Genomic DNA, 22,443 nt, shown 5'->3' on the forward strand with positions numbered 1-22,443 from the left:
GATGGATCCATGTCATGGAATGAATGGATGGATGGATGGATTCATGTCATGGGATGAATGGATGGATGGATGGATCCATGTCATGGAATGAATGGATGGATGGATGGATCCATGTCATGGAATGAATGGATGGATGGATGGATCCATGTCATGGAATGAATGGATGGATGGATGGATCCATGTCATGGAATGAATGGATGGATGGATGGATCCATGTCATGGGATGAATGGATGGATGGATGGATGGATCCATGTCATGGGATGAATGGATGGATGGATGGATGGATCCATGTCATGGGATGAATGGATGGATGGATGGATCCATGTCATGGGATGAATGGATGGATGGATGGATCCATGCCATGGGATGGATGGAAGGATGGATGGATGGATCCAAGCCATGGGATGGATGGAAGGATGGATGGATGGATCCAAGCCATGGGATGGATGGAAGGATGGATGGATGGATCCATGCCATGGGATGGATGGAAGGATGGATGGATGGATCCAAGCCATGGGATGGATGGAAGGATGGATGGATGGATTCATGCCATGGGATGGATGGATGGATCCATGTCATGGGATGAATGGATGGATGGATGGATCCACGTCATGGGATGAATGGATGGATGGATCCATGCCATGGGATGGATGGATGGATGGATGGATCCATGTCATGGAATGAATGGATGGATGGATGGATCCATGTCATGGAATGAATGGATGGATGGATGGATCCATGTCATGGAATGAATGGATGGATGGATGGATCCATGTCATGGGATGAATGGATGGATGGATGGATGGATCCATGTCATGGGATGAATGGATGGATGGATGGATGGATCCATGTCATGGGATGAATGGATGGATGGATGGATCCATGTCATGGGATGAATGGATGGATGGATGGATCCATGCCATGGGATGGATGGAAGGATGGATGGATGGATCCAAGCCATGGGATGGATGGAAGGATGGATGGATGGATCCATGCCATGGGATGGAAGGATGGATGGATCCATGCCATGGGATGGATGGAAGGATGGATGGATGGATCCAAGCCATGGGATGGATGGAAGGATGGATGGATGGATTCATGCCATGGGATGGATGGATGGATCCATGTCATGGGATGAATGGATGGATGGATGGATCCACGTCATGGGATGAATGGATGGATGGATCCATGCCATGGGATGGATGGATGGATCCATGGATGGATCCATGCCATGGGATGGATGGATGGATTCATGGATGGATCCATGTCATGGGATGAATGGATGGATGGATGGATTCATGCCATGGGATGGATGGATGGATCCATGGATGGATCCATGCCATGGGATGGATGGATGGATTCATGGATGGATCCATGTCATGGGATGAATGGATGGATGGATCCATGCCATGGGATGGATGGAAGGATGGATGAATGGATCCATGCCATGAGATGGATGGATGGATTCATGCCATGGGATGGATGGATGGATCCATGGATGGATCCATGCCATGGGATGGATGGATGGATCCATGCCATGGGATGGATGGATGGATGGATCCATGCCATGGGATGAATGGATGGATGGATCCATGCCATGGGATGAATGGATGGATGGATCCATGCCATGGGATGGAAGGATGGATGAATGGATGGATTCATGCCATGGGATGGATGGATGGATGGATTCATGCCATGGGATGAATGGATGGATGGATCCATGCCATGGGATGAATGGATGGATGGATCCATGCCATGGTGTCTGGTGAAGCCAGACGTGGCACAGAGGTGCCTGACCACGACGTTTCCTTGCTTTATTCAGCCATTAAAGTCAAGCCACTCTCTGGATTGCATCTGCCTTTGTACACGAGACCGCTTGGAAAATAAGCAAGGGTAGCTTCTCCCAGCATGCATCGGTCCACACTTTGCTAAGATGCACGTCTAGAGCGTTTTTGACCCTTAATATCAGCGTCTCACTTCAAAATGCACACGCGTCCAACTTGAGGCGTTGGATGCGTTTTTGATGCTCAAATCACGGTAGGTCTGAATGCACCATAAGGGTGTTTTCAGTCCTGTTTCTTCCCTGGATCCGGCTTGGTTGTGTAGATGTGAACCCAGCAGTCTCATCAGGGTGCGGACCATCACAACTGTACCAGAACCGTTCGGAGGTGGAGGTCTCGGCACATTACCAAACTAACTCTAGAACGATTTATTTACGGTGTGAACGTGGTCCGATCTCGGTCCGACACACCTACCCAGTGAACGCTGCCAGCTGGACCTAAACACCTTCCTGTAGCCATGTTTGCATTGTATTGTGGGATCCGGTAGAGAAACCAAACAGCATAAAGCCCGTTCAGCTTTCAAGACGTCTTTAAAAAATCATTTGGTGTAAAACCCAGAAACTAATCATAAGATCCAATTCTCCATGTTTTCTACCAGCTCAGAACTCAGAATCTGCTTCCTGTTTTCACATGTGGTTCTGCCGGCCCGGACTCATCTGACCAATAAAAAGGCTGAACGTTCTCGCCTGGTTAAGGTGATAGGTTCTGGTTCAGTTGGACTTTTCTCTGTGTGAAAAAGAACCAAACAACTTAAGAACTCGTCAACAGATTCAGACCAAATGAAACGGACTTCATGTCTGAAAACTGCCTAACGTTGGTATCTGCTTTGTGGCTTCCTATCTGCGCTGCACTGAAGGGCTGTTTTCCAGTTTTTAAGGAGTTTGGACTGCATTTGGTCCTGTCTGGTTCTGAATCTAAAATCCTCAGACTGATCAAACCCTTACTGGATAGAGATTCTGTCAAACACCGGTTGAGATCCAGAAAGCCTATGTTTTATTTATAAAAACACACAAGAAGATCATGGCCTTTAATGATCTCATAAATGTTGGACTAACCAGAAACCTCAGTGTCCAGATGAGTCAAACCTGAACTGTAAAAAGCCTGAAAACCGGAACGATTTTTTGGTTTTTGTTCAAAACTCCCATGATGATTCTCCTGAGCCGGATCTTCTTTACTCTCCATCCAGCTAAACCACGTCTTATCTTCACATCATAGTTGATAAACATGTTTGATTTAAAGCACTTCTGGGGTCCTACCAATGATAAGCTGATAATATCCTTACCAAAAAGCAGCTGCATATTTCTCCTGCAGTTTTAGAGTAAAATTAAACAGCAGATCAGGACCTTCATTGGTGGTCTCCACATCTACTCGCTGTTCCCTCCTCGTTTGATGTCCAACTGCATGTTTTCTGATGTCAGCAGCGGGCATCTCCAACATCTCCGTTGCCGCATCGTCACACAGAGCGCAGAGAGGACCCTCTGCTCTCATCCTTTCAGATTCCTGTCTCTCCGCTTCGCTCTGCAGCTCCATGGCAATGCAGGAGATGAATGTCGCCAGAGAAGAACCCCGACTGCAGGAAAAGGGAGGAGGAGGAGCGGGTTTAACCTGCAGAGGGACAAGGACAGATGTAGTGAGGCTTTCAGTAACAAGGTGGGGAGGGGGGCTGCCTGTAAAACCTGCTGCTGGCCTCCAGCAGGAAGATCTCATGTATATTTAGACTTTGATCATAAGACGACCCTCCTTCATCCTCATGTCTCTGTCCTCTTCATCCTGAACCACAGAGGAAGATCCAGGAAGGACGGGCCTCTGCTCACAGGTTGATGGTCTTTCATGGACACCAGGGGGAAATGGGGTGCTTGGATGTCTGGAAATGTGAGGAACACCTGAGACAGAGCAGACCTCAGCAAACATTTTCTAAACACAACAGTTCTAGGAAATCATCTTCATATTATTCACCTAAAAATACACTAATATGGCTGTGATGTCACGGAGCCATGTCTCAGTGGAAGACAGCTTCAATCTTTATTCGGGTCTACTTGGACTAAGCTGTGTAAAGGAGACAACATCAGGAGTCCGCCTCAGATGAACCGCTCAGTCCAGTGAGGTTCTGGGACCACGTTCGCTCCCAGAATGATGCAAATACAAGCAGTTTGGTTATCTTTGCTCCTGCCATCCAATTTACACCTACTGGCTATTTGGATTTATGCCAATCTCCTCCAACAGTTCTGAATGGTCCGGTTGCCCCAGGTCCCTCCTAGCAGAGTGAGATATTGTCCTTCTATAAAGCCTTCCCTGCTCCTGCTTCTGCACAGTGATCATTATATTTAAGGGAACGGCTCAAAATGCAGATGTAATATAAGGCAACTGTGAAGCATCCTCCATGTCGTTCCTAAGAAGAACAGTTAGGTGATGAAGATGGAAGAAGCTGGATGTAGATGGAAGAAGCTGGATTTAGATGGAAGAAGCTGGATGAAGATGGAAGAAGTTGGATTTAGATGGAAGAAGCTGGATGAAGATGGAAGAAGCTGGATGTAGATGGAAGAAGTTGGATTTAGATGGAAGAAGCTGGATGAAGATGGAAGAAGCTGGATGTAGATGGAAGAAGCTGGATATAGATGGAAGAAGCTGGATGAAGATGGAAGAAGCTGGATGTAGATGGATGTAGCTGGATGTAGATGGATGAAGATGGATGTAGATGGAAGAAGCTGGATGAAGATGGAAGAAGTTGGATTTAGATGGAAGAAGCTGGATGAAGATGGATGTAGATGGAAGAAGCTGGATGAAGATGGAAGAAGCTGGATGAAGATGGAAGAAGCTGGATGTAGATGGAAGAAGCTGGATGTAGATGGATGAAGCTGGATGAAGATGGAAGAAGCTGGATGAAGATGGATGTAGATGGAAGAAGCTGGATGAAGATGGAAGAAGCTGGATGTAGATGGATGTAGCTGGATGTAGATGGATGAAGATGGATGTAGATGGAAGAAGCTGGATGAAGATGGAAGAAGTTGGATTTAGATGGAAGAAGCTGGATGAAGATGGATGTAGATGGAAGAAGCTGGATGAAGATGGAAGAAGCTGGATGAAGATGGAAGAAGCTGGATGTAGATGGAAGAAGCTGGATGTAGATGGATGAAGCTGGATGAAGATGGAAGAAGCTGGATATAGATGGAAGAAGCTGGATGAAGATGGAAGAAGCTGGATGTAGATGGAAGAAGCTGGATGTAGATGGAAGAAGATGGATGTAGATGGATGTAGATGGATGAAGATGGATGTAGATGGAAGAAGCTGGATGTAGATGGAAGAAGATGGATGTAGATGGATGTAGTTGGATGTAGATGGAAGAAGCTGGATGTAGATGGATGAAGATGGATGTAGATGGATGTAGATGGAAGAAGATGGATATAGATGGATGAAGCTGGAAGAAGCTGGATGAAGATGGAAGAAGCTGGATGAAGATGGAAGAAGTTGGATTTAGATGGATGAAGATGGAAGAAGCTGGATGAAGATGGAAGAAGCTGGATGAAGATGGAAGAAGCTGGATGAAGATGGAAGAAGCTGGATGTAGATGGAAGAAGCTGGATGAAGATGGAAGAAGCTGGATGAAGATGGAAGAAGCTGGATGTAGATGGAAGAAGCTGGATGTAGATGGATGAAGCTGGATGAAGATGGAAGAAGCTGGATATAGATGGAAGAAGCTGGATGAAGATGGAAGAAGCTGGATGTAGATGGAAGAAGATGGATGTAGATGGAAGAAGCTGGATGTAGATGGAAGAAGATGGATGTAGATGGATGTAGCTGGATGTAGATGGAAGAAGCTGGATGTAGATGGATGAAGATGGATGTAGATGGAAGAAGCTGGATGTAGATGGAAGAAGATGGATGTAGATGGATGTAGTTGGATGTAGATGGAAGAAGCTGGATGTAGATGGATGAAGATGGATGTAGATGGATGTAGATGGAAGAAGCTGGATATAGATGGATGAAGCTGGAAGAAGCTGGATGAAGATGGAAGAAGCTGGATGAAGATGGAAGAAGCTGGATATAGATGGAAGAAGCTGGATGAAGATGGAAGAAGCTGGATGAAGATGGAAGAAGCTGGATGTAGATGGATGAAGCTGGATGAAGCTGGAAGAAGATGGAAGAAGCTGGATGAAGATGGAAGAAGCTGGATGTAGATGGAAGAAGCTGGATGAAGATGGAAGAAGCTGGATGAAGATGGATGAAGATGGAAGAAGCTGGATATAGATGGAAGAAGCTGGATGAGGATGGATGTAGATGGATGAAGCTGGATGAAGCTGGATGAAGATGGATGTAGATGGATGTAGATGGATGAAGCTGGATGAAGATGGATGAAGATGGATGAAGATGGATGTAGATGGATGAAGATGGATGAAGCTGGATGAAGATGGATGAAGATGGAAGAAGCTGGATGTAGATGGATGAAGATGGATGAAGATGGAAGAAGCTGGATGTAGATGGAAGAAGCTGGATGTAGATGGAAGAAGCTGGATGAAGCTGGATGAAGATGGATGTAGATGGAAGAAGCTGGATGTAGATGGATGAAGATGGATGTAGATGGAAGAAGCTGGATGTAGATGGATGAAGATGGATGTAGATGGAAGAAGCTGGATGAAGCTGGATGTAGATGGAAGAAGCTGGATGTAGATGGATGAAGATGGATGTAGATGGAAGAAGCTGGATGAAGATGGATGAAGCTGGATGTAGATGGAAGAAGCTGGATGAAGATGGATGTAGATGGAGGAAGATGGATGTAGATGGAAGAAGCTGGATGAAGATGGATGTAGATGGATGAAGATGGATGAAGCTGGATATAGATGGAAGAAGCTGGATGAAGATGGATGTAGATGGAAGAAGCTGGATGAAGATGGATGTAGATGGATGAAGATGGATGTAGATGGATGAAGATGGATGTAGATGGAAGAAGCTGGATGAAGCTGAAGGCCTCAGCTTCATCTACATATGTCCAGGTTCTCCATCCAATGTTTTCCAGCCAGTGTGTCTTCCACTGCTGTGTTTCACTCCTTGTAGATTTCTGCTCTGAATGGTTCTGTAGAAACTGGACCTGGGGGTTCCGTTTAACCTGTCAGAACCCCTAGAGTGTTTCCTATAGGGGTTAAACGGAACCCCTAGAGGAAACACTGCAGATGCATGAACATCTGCATGCGAGACCATCAGAAGGTTTTTCTCACACTGTTTATTTGAGGCTTAAATTCTCTTCATCGTCGTCTCTAGTCTTCCTGTCTGATGAAGAGGGAATCACCATAGCAACCAGTGACTCAGCAGTCCAGTTCTTGCTCTGAGGTCCTGCCAGATGGAGGGTTTTGGTAGTTTGGGCCGGACCGGCGCGCTCCAAACATTCAAGAAATGTTCGAGTTGATGAGTTAACCAGGTTTTATGCTGATGATCCGTCTGCTGATTTTAAGCATCAAGTTTCCTGATTCAGATCAGTCAGATTCCCTCTTCAGCCTGATTTTGTCTCTCAATATCAAGTCAAAGCTTGACTATAAATGGCTCCAGGCCAATGAACCACAGTGTAGCTTAGCTGAACTCTGACCCCTATAGGGTTGTTTACACTTGACATTAACTAATGTAGCTTACAGTGATGCTCAGTCAATTTAGTTTTATTTATATAGCACCAATTCACAACACATGTTGTCTCAAGGCACTTCATAAAGTCAGGTTCATACGTTCTAATGAATCGTAACCATTGAACAGTTCAGTCAGATTCAGTTATTTATTCAAATTGGATAAAAAGTTTTTCTATCTAAGGAAACCCAGCAGATTGCATCCAGTCAGTGACTTGCAGCATTCACTCCTCCTGGATGAGCATGTAGAGACAGTGGACAGTCACTGGTGTTGACTTTGCAGCAATCCCTCATACTGAGCATGCATGTAGCGACAGTGGAGAGGAAAAACTCCCTTTTAACAGGAAGAAACCTCCAGCAGAACCAGGTTCAGTGTGAGCGGCCATCTGCCACGACCGACTGGAGGTTTGAGAGAACAGAGCAGAGACACAAAGAGAACAAAGAAGCACTGATCCAGGAGTACTTTCTATGGGAAGGAAAAGTAAATGTTAATGGATGTAGCTCCTTTAGTCGTTTCATCTAGAAAGAAAGAACAGATAAACTCTGATCCAGTTTTCAAGGTTAGAGTCTGAAAGAGAGCACATAGAGTTAGTCACAGTAGAAGCTCAGTCAGTAGCCATGTCTAGGAGAGAGAAAGGGTTAAACACTGAAAGACAGGGCTATATGGATCATCTGTAGAAGGTGAGCATTAAGTTGTTGCCAGCAGAAGCTAGGATGATTCCCCTCTCCAGAAAGGTGTCACAGGTAGACACAGAGTCAGGCCAGGTGTAGCTTCTAGGAAGAGAATAGAGAGAACAAAGTTAAAAGCTGAAATAACAGCAAATAATGCAAAATTGGAGAGTAGTGTGAGAATGTAGTGAAGAGGGTGAAAGTGGTCATTATGTCCTCCAGCAGTCTAAGCCTATAGCAGCATAACTACAGAGATAGCTCAGGATAACCTAACCCACTCTAACTATAAGCTTTATCAAAAGGGAAAGTTTTAAGCCTAGCCTTAAAAGTAGACAGGGTGTCTGCCTCACGGACTAAAACTGGGAGCTGGTTCCACAGGAGAGGAGCCTGATAACTAAAGGATCTGCCTCCCATTCTACTTCTAGAGACTGTAGATCAACCAATGACTGGTTGATGATGTCACGTTTGACATAATCTCCACATTTCAAAATAAATGAAATAATGATTTAAGTGCAATGAGACGTTGAATTGAAATGTGTAGGTTTGTACTTTTCTGGCACACAATGAAAACTAATTTAATAGAAATTTCCTATAAATATTTAATAAAAAGCCCAGGTTTTAGGAACCAGCCCAAAGCTGTTTTTTTCCAGCCCAATAGGTTCAAAAGAAGCATCCCGTGTGTCCCCCTTGGGATTTCCTCCTATGTCTGAAACCATAACCGGATCAGGATGGCCCGTTGTTTCTTTGAAGGTAAACATAGGTTAGCGTTCCTTCCTTTGACCCGTATGACCAGGAGGAACAAGCTGAACTGAACTCATGTTAACCCCAACAGCTGCTTTCAATAAATTTAGAAGCATTTGTCTCAGTCAGGGACATCAGTGTAATCATTTTTATTTATTCGTTATACATTGAAATAAATATAAAAGTATTTTTGATAATGGAGGTGTTTGTTAGTGGCTGCCCTCGTTATCTCTGCCTCCTAACGAGGGTACAGTCGTGACGGTCCTCCTCGGATGACCACGCCGTCAGTCACATCCCTGATTACTCAGCGGTTTTCCAGACCTAGTTTTCCCCGTCGACCTGTTTTCTTCTTCTTTTTTTTTTCCTTGGGAAAACGACTGAAGTGGGACAAAGGTCAGCTGATCCAGCCTCCTTCTGAGCTGACAGGAGGAGGGAGGAGGTGCGTGATGTTGTCAGACTGCAGAGGGATCGCAGGAGGAACACACTCTCTGCACGTCCTCCGTCAGCCCTGCAGTCTGTTATTGCTGTTCGCCTCAGACAGACGGAGGCTGCTCACTCTCCGCCTGCAGAGCCACGATTGCTGACGGGGGGAGGATGCCGCTGCGTCTCTGCTCCTCCTGAAGCTGCAGCAGCATCTGGTCGCCTCCTCCAGCTGCTCTACAGCCTCCCTGTTTGTGTCTGTGAGGAGGAAGGAGAGGGGGGGTACAAGGTGGAGTGAAACCCCCTCCCATCGTCTGCTCTCCAGCCAGCACCACCTCTGCCATCCTACAGCAGGAGCAGGAGGAGGCGCAGAGGAGCGACGCGCCACCTCCACAGCAGCAGTGCTGAAGGCCAGCAGCATGCTGAACTCTGTGTGGTACGCCAAGAAGATGGGCCGCCGCATCATGGGCACCCTGAGGAGGACCAAACGGCTCCACCGCCGTCTGCTGGTAGGTCCCCCTCCTCCTCCCACAGGAGCAGAAGTAACCAGCAGAGAGGAGACAAGGAGCTGCTGCTCCTGCTGCTGCTGCGTGTTTATTTGGATCAGGAGGCAGATGTGTGAAGTTAGAGCTGCTGCGTCATGTGGCGGCCTGAACACGCTCCGATCCGAGTCAGGAACATGGAAACCTGCGTGCAGAGCAGCGAGCGGGTTGAGGCTCCTCGTTAAAACGTGAGCCCAAACACTCTGGGAGCTGCTGAACGTTCCAGAGCTTCCAGCAGCAGGTAACGGATGACCTGAACGCCCAGCAGGGAGGAGGTTGATGCCGAACACTAAACCTGATGCTCAGAGGTCCACCTGCATCAACAGCAGCATCAGGTTCTGATTAGAGCGAGCCTCGCAGTCGCACATGTCTTCCCGGCGTTGCCTAGCAACCCCTGGGTCCCTGATACGCCGCCACCTCCCCGTTTACCGTCTCAAACATGCGGTTTAACATGCGTGAACATGAGAACATGCTGTTCAGCCTCAGTGTTACAGTCGGTTCTTCTGTGGCAAAGTGCTGCAGAACCTCGGGTCCCAGATGATACCACATGGACAGGATGGGAGCCACTCGTCATGATCCTGCTGGGTCAGAACCAGGCAGCTGCTTCACAGAAAGATTTGGGGAAAATATTCCAAACACGACTCTGGCTGCATGAGCCGGTTCTTTAGTAGGTTCTGTTTCTGTGATTCTGTCTGTTTAGCTCGGCGTTCGGGTCAGGGAGCAGCTGATATGAATGTTGGTGTTACGTCACTTTAAAACCCATTAAAGTTCATTTAAGAGTCGGATCAGTGCCGGGTCAGAACTGCTGCCAGATCTGTCTGAACCGTAAAGTATTCCTTTAAATATTCACCTCAGAGTTTCTGCAGGCTGAGTGCTGAACACGGAGAGGTGTAGAACCTGTAGAGTTTCTAAAAAGCGGTTGTAAACGGGTCCATGTTTGTGAACACTTCTGAAACCCACCAGGTTTCACCTCTAACCGGGTCCGGTCAAATACTGAAAAACCAGAACTTTATCCCTTTTTTCCTCCATAAAAACTGAAAACTCCCTGAACCCAACAGTCAGTGTGTTCTGTGTTTTGGGTTTAGTAAATAAACAGATAAAAGTTTGGGTCAGATGCTGTGATGCAGAACCGGTCTTCCTTCATTTTCTGATGGATTTAAACCAGCTGCTCCATCAGGGAGGCTGCAGACCTTCTCTGGTCTGGAGTTTAAATTTAGTTGAAATAAAATCTGCAACAAAAACCCAAATCTGGACCGGCCGGTAAAACGGTTGAGTGGAAATTCTGCCCACTGAGCAGGATGCAGGATTATGATGTTGAACATCTGACTGCGGTTCTGAGAGAACATGAAATCATTTCAATGAATCAGACGCCGATCTCTGCTGAATGTAGAGACCGGCTCTCAGGATCACGTTACAGGAGGTTCAGTTTGGAAAGTCATGGAATTGGAGTATTTTCCAGGTCTGGATAAGCTTGGAAATTAGTTTGACCCCTCCAGATGGAGGATTGGCATGGTAGGATGGGTTTTTGGACTCTGGAGCCAGTACTTTCGGTGGTTCAAACTGTAAAAACTTAGGTTCCACACTGGTTTAGAACCAGATCTGGAACCAATTTGGAGGAAAATCCATGGAACTCTTAATGCTGTCTCTAGATCATTCAAAGCTATTTTGGGTCTATTGGCCAAATTCTGTGAAACCATTGGCTGTTGGTTTTCTACCAATTAAAGTAATTGAAGACTGAAACAGTTGATAGGTCAGGTTCTCCACATTCAGAGGAGGACATGTTCTGAGGATGAAGTCCTGTGGACATATTTGGGTCCCGTATTTTTCTCCGTGGTTTCAGGTTCTTTCCTTAAGAGCTTTCAGTTAAACAGGGAAGCTATCCTATCTTTTAGTTTAAGGTGTTTATGTTCTGACTTTTCCACATTCAGACTGTGGAATCGAACCAGAACCACCAGAACCCGTGTTTTGTCCTGCGATGACCGACAGGTTAATCAGCTGCTGCTCTGAATAATGCTGCAGATTCCCATCTGTGTCATCTCTGTTGTTGAGAGTGAATGTGGGGGGTCACATCGATTATTCATGCGGCGAGCGGAGCCACCCGGACCCCCCCTCCTGCTGCTGACATGTGTGCCGAGCGGAGCCACCCGGACCCCCCCTCCTGCTGCTGACATGTGTGCCGAGCGGAGCCACCCGGACCCCCCCTCCTGCTGCTGACATGTGTGCAGAGCGGAGCCACCCGGACCCCCCCTCCTGCTGCTGACATGTGTGCCGAGCGGAGCCACCCGGACCCCCCCTCCTGCTGCTGACATGTGTGCCGAGCGGAGCCACCCGGACCCCCCCTCCTGCTGCTGACATGTGCCTCTCGCAGGCTGATTAATTGGCTGCAGACAGATGAGAGGGAGGTCACCTCAGAGGAAGAGGAGTGGTTCTTTGACAGCTTGGAAGTGTTCCTGTGGCACTACCAGGATCAAACGCTCCGATCCGGAGCTGAAGGATCCAACCATCATTTATTATTCAACCTACAGTCAGGAATCTCCTCCAGGAAGATGACCACACATTACCTCCGGCAGGAGTTCCCCTCCAAGGCCTTAAACAGTGGCGAGAAGAGGCTGCTGCTGCTGGACCCTGGCCTGCAGGAGTCCATTGCCCACTTGCACCCGCTGCAGCGCCAGCATGCCATCGAGCTGCACCGACAGCAGCTGCAGCAGCAGAACCCGGTCCAGGCTTCCCTGTCCACCTTCACCTGCACTGTCCCCGCTTCCTTCAGAGCTCGTAGCCGGTTTCTCAACCTGCGCGACAGCGTCAAGAAAAGCCCGACCAAGAGCACGGCTAAGGTGCTCAGCAGCAGGAAGCATGTTCCCTGGATCCCGTTCGCTTTCAGCAAGGTACTTCAGCTGGGCTGAACCGGATCTCATAATGAATTAACTCTAGTTTTAACTTCCTTGTGTTTAAAATGCTGATGAAACTGAGGTTTAGGGTTGAACACAGACTGTGGTTGAGTTTGACTGAGGAAGGTCAGGGGTTAGGTTCTGGGTCTCTGGGTCGTCCTCCTAACCATGATGAGCTGCTGCAGACACTGGTTGAGGAAGAGGGAGTCAGGTGTGTGACTGAGTTACTACATCTGATCCTTTGGATCATGCTCGGAGCGTTCCTGCGTGACTGAGCTGCAGTTTGAGGCTTGCTGCAGCTCTCAGCGAGATCCTCAGGGTTTACTCACTCGTTCTTACTTTATTTTTCATGCTCTAGTGTGAACGATTGTTCTCCAGACTTAAAATAAATGGAATAATCTAGTGAGATGGTAACAGATGTTCGGTCACAATACCCATCATTCCTGCAGCACAAAGATCTTCTATGTGTCAGGAGCTTTCACTCCCAGGTGTCCCTTGATCAGTTGTGACGTCTCTGAAGTGTTTGGTGAACCGTTTGAACACTGTTGCAGTAATCAGGCTTTGCTGTCGACAGCGTTCCAGAAGTAGGGCTGCCGGATCAATGCCGTCGATGTTCCCGGCTAAATTTAGCGGCTGCTGGTTTTCCATGAGCTCCAGGTTCTGCAGTGGCAGCTCCATGAGGTTTTTACTGTTGCATAACAGATGCGACGGTAACGAAAGCCGCTTCATGTTCACTCTGCTTCCTTACATTTGTCCATAAATCTGTCCGTTTCGTGCGGGGAAGAAAGGCCTTATCATCCTGGAGCTCCCTGCAGCAACACCTGAGGCTCTCAGGTCGGATCACTGTTGTCTTAAACAGCTTTCAGTGCGTTTTAATGAACAGGTACGTCTTCTCAGTGAGGCTGACCCATATCAATAAATTATGTGTCTTTCTGTATTTATGTTGTTCTTTGAAATAACGTTGCTTGTATTTTTGGTCTTTTATCCATTTATTTTAGTTCCTCTGATTATTTTTACAGAGTTCCAGCAAATAATCTGACTGAGGTTGTCTTTAAGTCTGCTGATGCTCCACGTTTCACTGAATAAACTCTACAAACGGTTTCTTATTTCAGCTGGTGGAATTTTTAGGGTTTCTGGTTCATGTTTAATGGTTTTTCCCTTAACCTTTGACCTTGTGAGCGTCCTGTTACATTTAACACTGCGCTCGGCCCTGATTTGGTTCTCTGCAGCATCTCTGTGATGAATAAAAGGAGATCCACCCCCTGCTGGGTGTTTTCCTGCAGGATGGAGGATTTACCCCAACACACACACACACACACACACACACACAGAAAGGTCAGATACCATGGTGGTAATCCTCAGAGCAGAAGGGAGCTTCCACATCAAGACCCTCTGGGAGCAGAAATCTGTCCCACCCTCCTCCACCTGTGATTGGTCCATTCCTCTGACATTTTTTAGCTGTTTTGGGTCAAACTCCACCCATCTCCAACATGCACACATCCTCCATCCTCCTGCTGTTCATGTTTGTTTGTCTGACCTTTGACCCTCACCATGCTATTGTTCAGCAGGCAGAGGCTGCCCCGCCCTCCTCTCCTATAATCCCTGTGATCCCCATCTCACCAATCCCAGCCGAGACCACCATCATCCCTCCGACGTCACAGGTTTTATTTTGGTTTTTATTCCCTACACTTTTCTTTCTCTCTCTCTGCTCCATCCATCCATGCATCCCTCCATCCACCGTACAGTTGTCTCTTAGTTTATTTGGCTCCTCGTCTCATAGAGTTTGACTCAGCGTCTGCTGTCCAGCGGCAGCTCTGGTGGACTGAGCAGATTAGAGACAGTTACTGATGAAATGTAACACCATTGGAGGCTCAGAACCCATCTGGTTTTGGGCGATCGGGAATAGTTTGAAGAAGGAGCCGATCATCGCATCTCGTTGGTTTAATTCCAGTCTTCATGCTTCAGAACTGCATCTTCTGCAGCATGAAACGCGTACGTCAGCTGTGTGTTAGCAGGGTGGAGTTCAGGGTTTCTGGGTGGATGTTGATGGGGGTTTACTGGGAGGATGTTTGGTGGTGTTTCCTCTGTGACCCTGCCATGTTTGTTCTGTCCTCAGGCCAATCCTCCGCCTGTGGTGGTCAACACGGACAGCCTGGACACGCCTCCATACGTGAGTTTACGCTTTATCACCTCAGAGACACCGTCAATCACTCCAGCTCAAAAGGACCATGATGCAGTGCAGCTTTAGCTAATCTCAGCTTTTTAATGCTAATGTTAGCTGACTGATGCTAACAGCAGCTCCTAATTGTAGGGATTTTCAGATTTATTGAACTCTCTTGAACTGGGCTGCTTGATTATGAAAAATTATGAATATAGGGATGGTCATTATTAAAATCATGATAATTGAACCTTTTTTTTTGAGTTTCTGAGACGTTACATTTATTCCACTGAAATAACAGAATAAGAGTTCATGCAAAGCAGATGTGGCCAAAAATGATCACTTAATAATTTTTTATTGCTAGTTTTTCTCCTTGTCAAAGTGAGACAGATTTGATAAATCGACTAGTCCTGTGCCCCCAACCTGTGCTCTGTGACCTCTGTCCCCTTCCTGTGACCTCTGTCCCCAACCTGTGTCCCCATCCTGTGACCTCTGTCCCCATCCTGTATCCCTGCCCTGTGACCTCTGTCCCCATCCTGTATCCCTGCCCTGTGACCTCTGTCCCCTTCCTGTATCCCCGCCATGTGACCTGTGTCCGCCCTGTGACCTTTGTCCCTGCCCTGTGACCTCTGTCCCCATCCTGTATCCCCATCCTGTGACCTCTGTCCCCTTCCTGTATTCCCGCCCTGTGACCTGTGTCCCCTTCCTGTATTCCCGCTCTGTGACCTCTGTCCCCATCCTGTATCCCCATCCTGTGACCTCTGTCCCCATCCTGTGACCTCTGTCCCTGCCCTGTGACCTCTGTCCCCATCCTGTATCCCCATCCTGTGACCTGTGTCCCCTTCCTGTATTCCCGCCCTGTGACCTTTGTCCCCATCCTGTGACCTCTGTCCCCATCCTGTGACCTCTGTCCCTGCCCTGTGACCTCTGTCCCCAACCTGTGTCCCCATCCTGTGACCTCTGTCCCCTTCCTGTATCCCCGCCCTGTGACCTGTGTCCGCCCTGTGACCTTTGTCCCCATCCTGTGACCTCTGTCCCCTTCCTGTATCCCCGCCCTGTGACCTCTGTCCCCTTCCTGTATCCCCGCCCTGTGACCTTTGTCCCTGCCCTGTGACCTCTGTCCCCAACCTGTGTCCCCATCCTGTGACCTCTGTCCCCATCCTGTGTCCCCATCCTGTGACCTCTGTCCCTGCCCTGTGACCTCTGTCCCCTTCCTGTATCCCCGACCTGTGACCTCTGTCCCCTTCCTGTATCCCCGACCTGTGACCTCTGTCCCCTTCCTGTATCCCCATCCTGTGACCTCTGTCCCCTTCCTGTATCCCCATCCTGTGACCTCTGTCCCCTTCCTGTGTCCAACCCAACAAAGATTTATCACAAGTATCAGTAATATTAGTGACCAGAACTTGTAACCTGTATCAGTTTAAGTGTTTGATGCACAGTGGCCTGATGATGCATGCTAGCTCTAATGTTAGCTTGCTAGCTCTAATGTTAGCTTGCTAGCTCTAATGTTAGCTTGCTAGCTCTAATGTTAGCTTGCTAGCTCTGTTAGCTTGCTAACACTAATGTTAGCTTGCTAGCTCTAATGTTAGCTTGCTAGCTCTAATGTTAGCTTGCTAACACTAATGTTCATAACTACTTATTTCGGCTTGTTGTAAATACAAAAGTCCAGGTAATCCTTCACTTATATTGAAATGTTCTCTGGCCTGAGTTTACAGTGTATGCTAATGCTAGATTTGGCATGCTAATGCTAAAGTCCACAGTCAGTGACAGTAAGCTAAAGTGAATCACTTTTCACTTTAGTGAACTTTCATAGCTGTTTTTGGGATTTATACTTTTTGATTTATATGTTACAGTAAAACAGGTGTACAGAGGTTCTGTTTTATACACATTCAGTGAGGCCTTTTTATAGAGTCCGCTAATGCTATTCTTACACACCACATGCTAACTACAACTTGCTATAATGCTAGCAGCTAGTTGCACAGTTTTCAGACGAAGATGTTCCTTCAGCCCACTATGACCTCATCAGGATTCAGTACAGAACCTGCCCTCTGTAATAAATACACCGTAACCTTCGATGGTCTGGCTGTGCTAATGCTAATGTTTGCTTTCTAAGCTAAACTTCCGATGCTGATTCCACTACTGATAATAGTTATTATAGTTATTTATTTTTATTACCAATTACAAGGACATCTTAAGCCGTTCGCAAATGTGAAGATTAGTCCAGTTTGTTAACGAAGTATATTTAAAATGTCACATTTAAACAGTAAATCTGTGAAAAACTTGTTGAATAGACTGTGAAAGTGAGTCAAATTTGAAGACAAAGCTTTCTTCTCTACTACTTCTAGTATTATAATGACATTTAGTGTTTGCCAGTCATCAGCCGAGTGTTTAGTTAATGTTTCAGTTTTAAAGTTACATCCAGTCAGATAAACTGCAGTGTTTAGTGATTTTAATTTTTAAATGATCTGATGTGCTGACAGACGAGGTTCTTCATGGAGAAAACTTACAGCAACGTCTTAAACAGCTGTTGTCAGACGTTTGAAAGTGAATTTAACTAGAAAAGCTCAGCTTTGTGTGGATGTTCTGACTCATAACGTGTGAAGCAGTTTCCTCTTCTATGTTCTCCCTTCACTGGTGCTGACCGAGCGTTTGTGTCCACAGGTGAACGGGACGGAGGCTGAATATGAGTACGAGGAGATCACCTTGGAGAGGGTGAGATGCTGGGCTGCTGTTTGCTTTGTTTTTCTCTCTGATTCATCTTTCTGAGTTGAGGTCCAACTCAGGATCTGCCACGTAACAAACCTCTGACTCAGATCTGATGCAACCAACCTGCAGGACTTCAGAGGCTCACGTCAGCCTGACATTTTTTTAATAAAGAACAGCAAAAAGCATCTTTTACCCAGTTTCTGTGGATCCTCTGGCTTCACGCATCTAAAATCCTTCTCTGGTCACATGATTCAGCAGATGCTTAAAGTATCTCCAGCACTGAAGCAGCTGAGTCCCACAGCATCTGCTGTTCCTTCTGCAGGTTTAAAGCTGTTTGCTCATTGATCTGTAGCTGTGTCACAGAAAAGTTCATTACTGAAATCTGAAGCTTGGAAGCAGCAGAAGATCGCACAATCTGGTGATTTTTTTAATGTTGATTATGTGTGGGGAACTTCATAAACTACAGAACCAAGCACTGTAGTTTGCTGTATATCAGTCATTCACGCTGAAACCACCCACATAGCATTGTCAGCTCTGGGTCTGCAGAAACAATACCAGATAAACACTGGTAGCATGACTCAGCACCTGGTGTGGAGAAGGTCACAATAAATTCTGCTTTTATTGAGGAGATTTTGTTTTTTAATGTCAGTAGAAAGTCTAATTAATGTTTTAATTATCACCAGAAAAATAAAGCATTTTCATATGTATCCTTTTTGCTCCTCTTGGCTGTAATGATCCAGGGGAACTCTGGGCTGGGCTTCAGCATCGCAGGAGGTACGGACAATCCCCACATTGGTGAAGACCCCAGCATCTTCATCACCAAAGTCATACCTGGAGGAGCTGCAGCTCAGGATGGACGGCTCAGGTAACTAGAATAGAATAGGCAGCGCCCACTCATATGGGTGGTCTGATATTTGTCTTCTATCTTTGTGTTTTAACCTGTAACCATAACAACGCTCAGCTGTGGGATTTGGTGATCTCTCCAACCAAATCTTCACATTGTTACCAGATCGTTACCATCTTGTTACGCCAACACCGGGCTGGGGGCTAAGCTTGCTGCAACCACTGTGTTGAACTATGGAAGATCCAGGAGATACCAGAAACACAGAACATAGCTAATTTTGGACTTTATGAGGAAGGTTTATCACCACATTACCAACAATCATTATGGTGATTCAACATGATGAGGACCAAGTTATATTCCAACATGGAAACGTGTTACCACTGTCTGAGCTCTCCTGGAGATGCTCTAAATTAGAAGTGAGACAAAGCAATGAGCATAGAACCCATCCAGGAGTTATAATTATTTAGTTTTGAGTTCGTAACCATGCGCTCTGTACACCGAGATGAAACAAACCAACAAATTAACTGTATTTGATATTTTTAGTTGGTTCTAGACACATGATAGAATGTCAACAAAACGATCAAATCTGCAGCAGAACAGGATCTCTCCTCGTCCTGGAAGCTCATATAGATCCGACCCGTTTAAAAGCCTCATTATGTCATGATTACAGGCTGTAGCCACAATAAATACAATCACCCTTCTTTGACATTTCTCTCCATATTCTTCTGGTTTCTGTCACCTTGTCTCTCTCAGACTGTCACCTATAAACTGCCATTTAACAGAGCTGACAGTAAGCTTCCCAGCATGCAATGCGGTGGGACATTTGTGCCTAGCCTCTGTAGAACAAACAATGTTGATAAAATCTGTTGAAAGGCTCCTGGACGTGTCATGCTAACAAAGATGGCAAAGAAATATAAAATAAAAAATTAGCTAGCTTTCATTCTGATGTTAGTATTGGAGTTTCCAGAGGTTTTTAGTGGGATATTTTTTTATCTAATGACAAATTTAGATGGAAAATACAAAAAAACACAGTTGATGTCCTAACATTAGCATCCAAATGTTTGCATGAAAAATACTGAAGGTGACACAGTTGGTAAGACAACACGAGTGTTATTGTCAGCAAAATATCAAAGGTAACATAGTTAGCTTGCCAAAATTAGCATGAAAAAAATAATACTAATAAATAAGTAATACATTTGCTAACATCCATAAATTTTTAAGTGAACAATTCAAAGCTCTAAGCTAATGTGTTAACATCAGTGAACTAATGTTAACATGAGAATTCCTACAGATAAAACAGTTAGCGTGCTAATGTTTAAATTAGCTAATGTTAAAATTGAGTGTTTGGTTTTTCTTTAATTACAGAGATAGTAGCTGATATGAAAATATATCAACATGTTAACATGACGTTGACCTGAAAAATAAGTCCAGACATTAGCATAAATTCCATAAATAAAAGTTTAAATGCTAGCCTTGGTGTGGTTAAAATACCATGAAAATCCCTAGCATAAACCCTAGCATGCTAATAGTAGCCTGTTAATACTAGCATGAAAAACGCACAGGTAACAGAATTAAGCTGCTAATGTGAAATTATTGAACTAATATCATCTGGCTAATTGCAGATGTAAAACACAGTTACCATACTACGTTCACGTGGAAAATATCATAGATAATGCTTAGCATGTTAACCAAAATAGCATATTCTAGGATCGCGCCGCTGAAGGTGGCAGCAGGTTGGAGTAGCTCTGTTTTGAATTGAAATAACAGAGTTAGCATTAGCATTAACAATACCAGCCATGGCAGGGTAAGGATAATGGGTTTTACGACAGTTGGAGGTACTTTTATGGCTGTGCGGGGGAGACCGTGTTGTTGCTGGAAGACAACATAAAGACGCCGGGTTGAGGTTGCGCTCACATGTCTGACTCCTGTCGAGTTACTGGATTACAGCAGAACATTAATAACCCTTAACAACCCAATCCATCGGCTCGGTTACAATAACATGAAAGGATAAAACGGTTAGCTGTGAATCGTTTGCTTGAAACCCCGTCTGACAGCAGTCCCTTCAGCTCTTAGCTGCCATTTCTAATGTTTTACTTCTACTGGATCAGTTTGGTTGTTTGGATTCTTACCGACAGTAAAGTTGAAAAGCTTTCAGCTGTCATTAGTAAATATTGACTCTAGTTACACACGTGATCCAACATTCAGGTAGCTCAGATTTATACACACATACTTGATCTCAACTGAACGTTGCTGAAGATTTATGAAATTCTGATGAAGGTATTGTTTTTCTCCCAGAACCTTTATTTGCCTTGCTTGGCATGTATCATATTACTTTATTTACAGACCCGTTACATACGTCTTACATAGGGTCACATATTAGTCTCATCGATTTAGTTACCTTTCTTACAGGTGCTGATGTTAAAATGAGAAATACCAAGAAAACTGAAAGAAATGAGAAGTGGGTCAGGATTTTATTGGATTACTATTCATGATGTAAAGTCTTGAGAAACCTTTTAGTTCAGCTCCTCCTTCCACAAGCAGCAGGGAAAATCGGCCTCACCTGATCCAGATGAGGACGATGATGAGCTAGGCCTCAGGTTACCTGTTGACAAACGTGGAGGTGTTTGTGTTTTGTTTCAGGGTGAACGACGTCATCCTGAGGGTAAATGAGGTGGACGTCCGGGACGTGACCCACAGCCGGGCTGTGGAGGCGCTGAAGGAGGCGGGATCTCTGGTCCGACTCTACATCCGCAGAAGAAAACCGGTCTCAGAAAAATTGATGGAGCTCAAGTTGGTGAAAGGACCCAAAGGTCTGGGTTTCAGTATAGCAGGTGGAGTCGGGAACCAGCACATCCCCGGAGACAACAGCATCTACGTCACCAAGATCATAGAAGGCGGCGCTGCACAGAAGGACGGGAGGCTGCAGATTGGAGACAAACTGCTGGCTGTAAGTCTCCGTGTGAACCCTCAGAGATCCTTCATGGCAGACAGATGCTGTGATGTGTTGTCTCTCTCTCTCTCTCTCTATGTGCGTCCAGGTGAACAGTGTCTGTCTGGAGGAGGTGACCCATGAACACGCCGTCACTGCCTTGAAAAACACTCCTGATGTGGTCTACTTGAAAGTTGCAAAACCCAACAGTGTCTTCATGAATGACAGCTTCGCCCCGCCCGACCTGACCAACTGTGAGTGACAAGATTCAGCATCAGAACCGTTTTCTGCTTCTGCTGGTGTTTGGGTTGCAGAACTGCTGCAACCTTCAATCCTTTCGGAGGATGCCTTTTGCCTTTTGAGCTAAAAGTGGCCTTCATCATACCTGATGATGATGATGACAGTGAAATACACAGCGAGGATGAAGGCTGCAGTTGTAACGTTGTGCATGACTCATGAGTCAGTGGCTTAAGGAACTCCTTAAACATTTCATGTAGCTCAGATCCGAGTCTCCTGCCTGCTGAGTATCCGATAGATGTTTGGATCAGAAAGGAAAACGGCAGGATGGTGACAAGCTGGAAACTTCAGGAATTGATGTGAAAACCTCCAGGGGGCGCCACAGAGCTGTTTAATGGCTGAGGAGGGAGCTTATATCTGTGTTTTGGAATTAGAACGAATCATGAGATGCTAAATTTGTTGGAAAAATTCCCAGATAAATATGTTCAGCAGAGTTTTCCATGGAGTTGATTTCCTCCTCTGCTGATGGTGAGTCTAGTGAAGGACAAGCTGCATCTCCAGCTGCTGCATCTCCAGCTGCTGCATCTCCAGCTGCTGCATCTCCAGCTGCTGCATCTCCAGCTGCTGCATCTCCAGCTGCTGCATCTCCAGCTGCTGCATCTGTGTTTGGGTTCATCCAGTAAATTCAGGCACAACATGCAGCCTCCAGAGAATGGAGGAGGAATAATAATTGAGATGATTGAGCTCCAACTCCAGCTGTGGTGGAGTAAAACAGGAAGGTCTTGATCTTTTAGGATCTGTCTCCCGATCGGTGGGTTGAACGTGGGAAACAGTTGGACATGAATAAAACAGCTGATGTGA

At 45.9% G+C, this 22,443-nt stretch overlaps 1 protein-coding gene across 20 annotated transcripts in view; it reads left to right on the plus strand.

Annotated features, from left to right (window-relative positions):
• The window catches only part of LOC124870533 (disks large homolog 1-like), a 103,611-nt gene that overhangs the window by 66,111 nt on the left and 15,057 nt on the right, over window positions 1-22,443 (plus strand). For 10 of the 20 annotated variants that reach the window (XM_047369266.1, XM_047369267.1, XM_047369269.1 and 7 more), the window contains 6 exons: window positions 14,274-14,369; window positions 14,825-14,878; window positions 17,528-17,578; window positions 18,313-18,437; window positions 21,057-21,363; window positions 21,455-21,599. In XM_047369266.1, the coding sequence (XP_047225222.1) occupies window positions 14,274-14,369; window positions 14,825-14,878; window positions 17,528-17,578; window positions 18,313-18,437; window positions 21,057-21,363; window positions 21,455-21,599 (778 nt within the window). Of the gene's footprint in view, window positions 1-9,095; window positions 9,788-12,243; window positions 12,246-14,273; window positions 14,370-14,649; window positions 14,701-14,824; window positions 14,879-17,527; window positions 17,579-18,312; window positions 18,438-21,056; window positions 21,364-21,454; window positions 21,600-22,443 lie in introns of those variants that run through there. The other 10 variants (XM_047369273.1, XM_047369279.1, XM_047369280.1 and 7 more) reach the window with 5 other exon arrangements.

This window comes from Girardinichthys multiradiatus, chromosome 6 (assembly GCF_021462225.1).
Source record: "Girardinichthys multiradiatus isolate DD_20200921_A chromosome 6, DD_fGirMul_XY1, whole genome shotgun sequence".
Lineage (NCBI taxonomy): Eukaryota > Metazoa > Chordata > Actinopteri > Cyprinodontiformes > Goodeidae > Girardinichthys > Girardinichthys multiradiatus.